The sequence below is a fragment of the Mandrillus leucophaeus genome, unplaced genomic scaffold, assembly GCF_000951045.1.
Source record: "Mandrillus leucophaeus isolate KB7577 unplaced genomic scaffold, Mleu.le_1.0 Scaffold756, whole genome shotgun sequence".
Taxonomy (NCBI): Eukaryota; Metazoa; Chordata; class Mammalia; order Primates; family Cercopithecidae; genus Mandrillus; species Mandrillus leucophaeus.
The window spans coordinates 901078-907705 of NW_012108208.1; the positions used below are offsets into that span (position 1 = coordinate 901078).

Sequence of the window (6628 nt, forward strand, 5' to 3'; positions counted from 1 at the left end):
TTCTTCTTTCTCTCCATATTTATTAATTAAAATCTGTAAGGAACAGCTGTCCTTTCTCCACATTTATTTATATCAGCAAGAACTCATTGATATTTTTGAGGGTTATAATTCAATATCAGCATATTTATTTAATACTGAAATTTGTAAACCATAATATTTAAAATTGAGAAAATACTTTATAAACAAGGAAATATCTATTGAACTCAGAGAAAATTATGGTAAACAGAAACTTTTAAAATTCTCATTATCTATACATATTAAAACAAGTAAGTAGTTGAACTGAAATATTTTCATAGGCATTATCTTTTTGCTTCCATTTGAATTGTTTTCTTTCTCTCTCTCTCTCTCTCTCTTTTTTTTTTTTTTTTTTTTTGCAAAATAAAACTCACCTAATAAGTTGTTTCTATTTGTAATTTTGGAATATCTTCCCAAATGTAGAGATTGTGAAATCTGGTACAGAACATTACTTTATCCTACTAAAGAGGAGCTCCATCAAAGGCTTCTCTTCATAAGTCAGATTTTCCAAAGTATGATTATGGACTTTCAAAGTTAAATATTTTATACATGAGCTCTCATTGCTTATTTTTTTTTAACTTATTCCTTGTTTTCATAGGGATACATTTCAATGTCTTCCTATTTGCAATTTTGTTTTTAATAATTATTATTTGTAAAGATTAAAAATTGAAGTTGTTTTCTCTATTTGTTGAACACCTTAACTAAAGACTTCCAACTGATTTTTAACAAAATGCAATTCAATTTCAGAGGCCTTGTTTACAAAAATAGTCCAATGCCATGTTAGGACACTTTGGTTGATTTGTAAAGTGGTGCTTCAAAGAATCAAACATTTCCAAAGACTGATTGATGACCAGCAGGAAAGAGAGTGTATAGTGTCATACATAAGATTATTTTTAATTCAATATCAACTTTATTCTTCAGATATTGTTATTCACTCTAATTTTGTGTATATAAAAATAAATGCAAATTTTCACTATAGTTTTTACTTCAATTAATAAATTCCACAGCTTCATCATATATGCACCAATCATTTTCAAGTATATGTCTGCTCTATAGATTTTTATTTTAATAAAATCATTGTTTTACTGTGATGCTGTGCTCCACTAATATTTGTGTTCATGTTATCATTTGCCGTCACAATGCTTAATTTTTAAGTTAAAGTGACAGTTGCATTTATAATAAGGTCAGACAATTCACCATTGACATGATAAACTTCTAAAAGCTTTCTTCGGTTCTGTGAATTGGATTTTTAAAATTTTAACTGCTATTGGAACTATTATTCGATTCATCTGCTCACACTGATATAAAACTGTCATCAGTTAACTGTTTGCAGTACTCTTTTGCTGATGGTGCCAACTCATTAGTAACCATTGTTTTATATTTCTCATAGGCCTAAGGAAACTCAGAATTAAAAATGAATGAAATTAATTTAGGAAAACTGTTGTCTCACCTAAATGAAAAGTCGTGCTGCATGGAGTGATATGTAAACACACCTTAAGCGGCTGCAAGCATTTCATCACTTGCTTAGAGCACAGTCTTTTAAAAATAATGACTAAACTTTGACATAGATATTGCTGCTGCTTCAGCAGATTTCTATCTTCTGATCGTCTATGGTCAATGATAGCATTGAGGACCCTTTGGTGGATGGTATTTTGTGTGTTATAGGCTCAGCAACTCTTGAGAAAAAGAAAATCAAAATTTTTCTAAAACATTGGTATGGTTTGGCTCTGTGTTCCCCCCCCAAATCTCATCTTGAATTGTAATCCCCATGTGAGCAGAGACAGGCCTGGGGGGAGGTGATTGAATCATGGGGGTGGACTTTCCCCTTGCTGTTCTTGTGATAGTGAGTGAGTTCTCACAAGATCTGGTTGTTTGAAAGTGCATGGCACTTCCCACTTAGCGTGATCTCTTTCTCTCTCTCTCTCTCTCTCTCTCTCTCTCTCTCTCCCCCCACCCCCCACCCCTGCCACAGTGTGAAGAAGGTCCTTGCTTCCCCTTTGTCTTCTGCCATGATTGTAAGTTTCCTCAGGCCTCCCCGTCTTGCTTCCTGTTAAGCCTGAAGAACTGTGAGTGAATTAAATCTCTTCTCTTCATAAATTACCCAATCTCAGGTAGTTCTTTATAGCAGTGTGAAAACAGACTAACACAAACATGAATATATTAAATTCTTGCTTCTGAAACGGTTTATTTCAGAATGAAACATAACCAAAAAATTTGTAAAAGAGCTGTCAATTTATAACATGCAATAGGTAACCAAATTACCGTAGCAAAAGCCTCTAGACACTCTGTAGCATGATTGCTCAGGCCCTATTTTCCATACATATTTTATTTACATCTATTCTGTAATAATGTGTAACAACGTGTCCCATTAATTCCATTGTCTGGCATCCTGATGGCTTCATGCCTCTCATAGGTCATGACATGGGCCACCCAGCATGGGTCATGACACAACTAGCTGCCACACCCAGTAGATGGCAGGGTCTGCAGCATCCAACACATCCACCACCACCGGAACAGGAAGGAGTTAGCAGTTTCTAGCTGTTCAGATCCAAATAGCATAATTTAATCAGCCAGTTCCCTGCATGTGGCAATTCAAAGAAAGATATAACTTTCCTTGAGACTAGAAAAGGTTGGCATAGGAAAGATGGACTATGTTTCAGAGTTTATCATGTGTTACAGTGAGAAATGTTAACTGCACATGCCTTACACTCTACTAAAAGAGATTGTGTCAGAAGTTGACATATGATGTAAAGGTCTTGTAAAACTTCTTCTGATGCAACTAATAACAATAATAATTTTTTGAAAAGGAAAAGTCCATGACAAATGCTAAACTGGACTGAATGCTTACATAATACACTAAAATCAGTATGCTCTAGACAAACCACGATACATGGTTACCTTAAATCTGGAATTATTTTTGACTTCAGCACATGAATCAACCACTTGTTTATGCTTTCCTCTACATTTCTCTTGAAATGACCCCCTTTTTAAAATTTTTCACTGCATCTTCCTTAGTCTCAATGCTTATTACCACATGCCTACATTTCTTGTAATAACCTATTTACTAGTCTAGGACTCAGTTCCTCCTCTGCATTCTCTTCAGACCCACCATATTTTTCTTTCTCCAGAAACTTTTGTGTCTCATCACACCCTTGCTAGAAATATTTTAATGGCTCTTTATTACCTGTAAATTCCAAACTTCATTTCCAAGTGCTGTCAGTCCCTACTCTGCACTTTCAGATTCATTTTTCACTTCTTGCTTACATCAGTCCTTCACTCCAGCTTGATCACTCTTCATTTCCTAAACACGCTTGGCATTTGACATTCGTTTGGCACTTGTTTTTCATACTGTCATTTCCATTTAGAATCTTCTCCTCAACGTGGACCCTATTGTTGAAATAGAACCTATACTTTAAGCCCAAGTAACGTCTTCAAGAATCCTTCGAGTCCCCATCTAGAAATGTTCTCTTTATCCTCTGAGGTTTGCAGTAGTGTAGAAACTGCTTTGATGGTGTATTATACCCATACCTTCAATTCAAGAAGCTGTTTGGTTGAATGTTTTTGAAGGACAAAAATGAGCTCTTTCACCTTTTGATACCAAGCGATGTCATACAATACCAAACCCTGTGAATATGCTGCTACTTCGTAACTATTCATTGATTAAATTAATAAATGAATGTCCAAGGAATTCACACTAATGAATTAGTGTGGTAATGAGTAGAGTTCTTGTTTCAGGAAATATTTTTGCAATTTGTTGGGGACATTTCATCACAAAGAACAACTGAATTTAAACCTGTCTGTGGAAGAAATCTTTCTGAGTGGGCGGGCCTTATTGCCCAGTCATTTATTTCACTGTATTTCATATCTATGACCAGCTTTGCTCATTAAACTTTGGTTCTCTATAAATATTAAACAAGACCAGTTTCATGCCATTTTTATAACTCTAACAAATAAAAGGTAACAAAGACATAATCAGTAAAGACATAATGTGTTTGTGTGTAGTCTCTGTGTGTGTTATCTCAAAGAAAGGATCTACATCAAGCAAGTGGTTACTTATGGGGAAGACAGTGGCATTGGAGGGATATATGAAAGGAAATTTTACCGTTACTGTACGTGCTCCTGAATTGTTTTCGTATTTTTGTAATGAGGTGTTATTTTATATTAAGTGTGAAATAAACGATAATTTAAAAAAACTCTTAGTCTACATGGCACTCTTCGCATGATGTCTTGAAGTGCAAACTGCCTTTATGGAATTCATAGCACTTATTCCCTTGGAAATTCCCAAGAAATGGAGAGCATACAAATTTGGCTCAATACTTTTCAAATTATATTTTCTGTTGTTACTTCTGAAATCTTACCAGAGTAAGAAAATAAATATATCTGATTGAGAGTAAAAACATAGTTGGAAGGTAAATAATATAGAAAAAAGGAAAGCATCAAAAAAGTAGAACTTGTGTAAATTTTTAAGAACTTACATTCCTTTAATAGTTTTACATTCCTCATGTAAGAAATTTATAATCTAAAAAGAAATTGATTCATGGGCATAAGATCTAAAAAACATTGTGACAAAAAATCAGTAAAGCTATTAGAATATTTAAATAATTAATTCTTTAAGGATCAAGTGTTAGCCATTAAAAAATTACAGAACATCTGGAGTAAAGAGATTGAAAGATTGGAAATTAAAAAGCAAATGATACGTTTTGTGCTACTGAGGGACTTCGCAAATGGATATAAACCCATTTGAAAATAAATACAGAGTCTGTATAATTACAATGAGCCCAAAGATGGGTTTAGCATTTATGTATCTCTTGGGAAGCATGGTGAGTCAGGAACAAAAAACCAAAGCAAAGGGAGGTTATTAAAAAATTATTTCCTGTTGTATTGTAGAACTTGAGAAGAGAATAAACATACCAATTACTTGCATGGCCGGTTCCACGTCTGTTGTGGCCTCTTCCAACAATGACAGCAGCTTGGCTGATATCTGATGCACGGACTCAATGTTGCTAAACAAGCTATCCACATCCAGCCTATCAATCTGAAGAAACAAAAAACTTTGAGCTGATAGAGAAGCACTGTATTTAGGATGTTTTCTCCTGCTAAACAGTAAGCATTTTAAATGCCAGCCCATGCTGTCTCCATTAACCATTTCTGTTAACATTCTTATTTAGGAATTCTAGAGTGCAGTTTGCTTTTTTTTTTTTCTCCCAAGAAATTGGGATGATGCATCTGTTACTTCTGTCTTTTTAAAAAACGTTGAAAATGTTTTGTGTTGAACATACATCTATATATTCCTATAACAACCAGAATGGGAAGATTTGAGCCTAATTGGTGTTAACTGTCCTCTATGAGGGTATGTAGTAGTGTGTAAGGATTTAGAATATTTTACTGCTTATACAGCAGAAGTCAGACCTTACCCGAGGCAAGTAACTATTTTCAAAGCTGGTTTTTAAATCACAGATGTTTGAAAAGTGATGACAAGTAGATGTGCTGGGTTGCTTTTTCCTTTTTTTTTTTTTTTTTTGCTTGATATAAATGTAAATGGAAATCATTAAATATATTCTACTAATTAAGCATTCATTATATTTTGTTATTTCATGCACACCCTTAACAACCAGTGTAATTATTCTTAGATCTTATAGCAAGTGTTTATAATAATTTATTTATTCATTTATTCATCCTTTCACCAAATATTTTCTGAGAAGCTTCTATGTACCAACAAATACAAAAGAAGCCAGATTGTGTCATAGGTAGTGATTGGTTAGTAGAGGAATGGACAACTATCCTCAGCTATCTGGGTATGGTAAGATATGTGCTCTGATTTTGATGAATCTTTTTTGACATCACTCCCTTGAGTTTAAGTGGATCTCCTTTCATAATCAAATAGTGACTGGTCAGGCCACAGCCATATTGGTGCAGACTCTACTGGGCAACATTAGGGAACAGGAGTAGGTGCCTTTTACTCATTACTTATTGTGAATGAGGTCATAGGTGGATAATTAATTCATTAATAATCAACTCATGGAGGAGTAGCACAAGTGAAAACCAGAGTTGCTGGCTTAAAGTCAGCTCAGCAAAGTTAGGGGTATGAAAGAGACAGAGAATTCAATTAAAGAAAACGTACCAAGAAATTAGGGGAATTAGGAACAAGGGATGTATGAGGGAGATCTGGAGGAATTCTGCAGACGAAGGCCAACAACTACAGCTTTTTTTCCATTATTTCAGACTCAGCTTCTTTAGGTGTGTGTGGGGTCTATTTAAGGGGTAAGGAAGAAAGCAACCTGCTCATCTTTTTATCCCATCCCTTTTTGACATTGTCCAATCTACTGTTCTCCATTTTAGACACCAGTATTATTTTGGTAAGGATATTCTATCATTGAACATGGAAGCATGACTTCACATTGCACCTTTCCAAAATGTGGTGACTATGTCAGTTATTTCTTATGCAATATGGTTTTTCTGTATACAAGTCTTTCAACAATCTTGGGAAATTTTTCACTTTCCCATCATTCATCCTGTCCTCAAGATAACTCACAGCCTCATTTGTAATCAAATTCATATGATCAATGCAAATCAAAACCACAATGAGATACCATCTCACACCAGTTAGAATGGC

General features: G+C 34.5%; 1 protein-coding gene across 1 annotated transcript in view; it reads right to left on the minus strand.

The window, feature by feature from the left end:
* The window catches only part of ARHGEF38 (Rho guanine nucleotide exchange factor (GEF) 38), a 136645-nt gene that overhangs the window by 58785 nt on the left and 71232 nt on the right, over positions 1–6628 (minus strand). The window contains exon 3 of the mRNA XM_011966325.1: positions 4927–5050. Coding sequence (XP_011821715.1) covers positions 4927–5050 — 124 coding nt within the window. The remainder of the gene's footprint in view (positions 1–4926; positions 5051–6628) is intronic.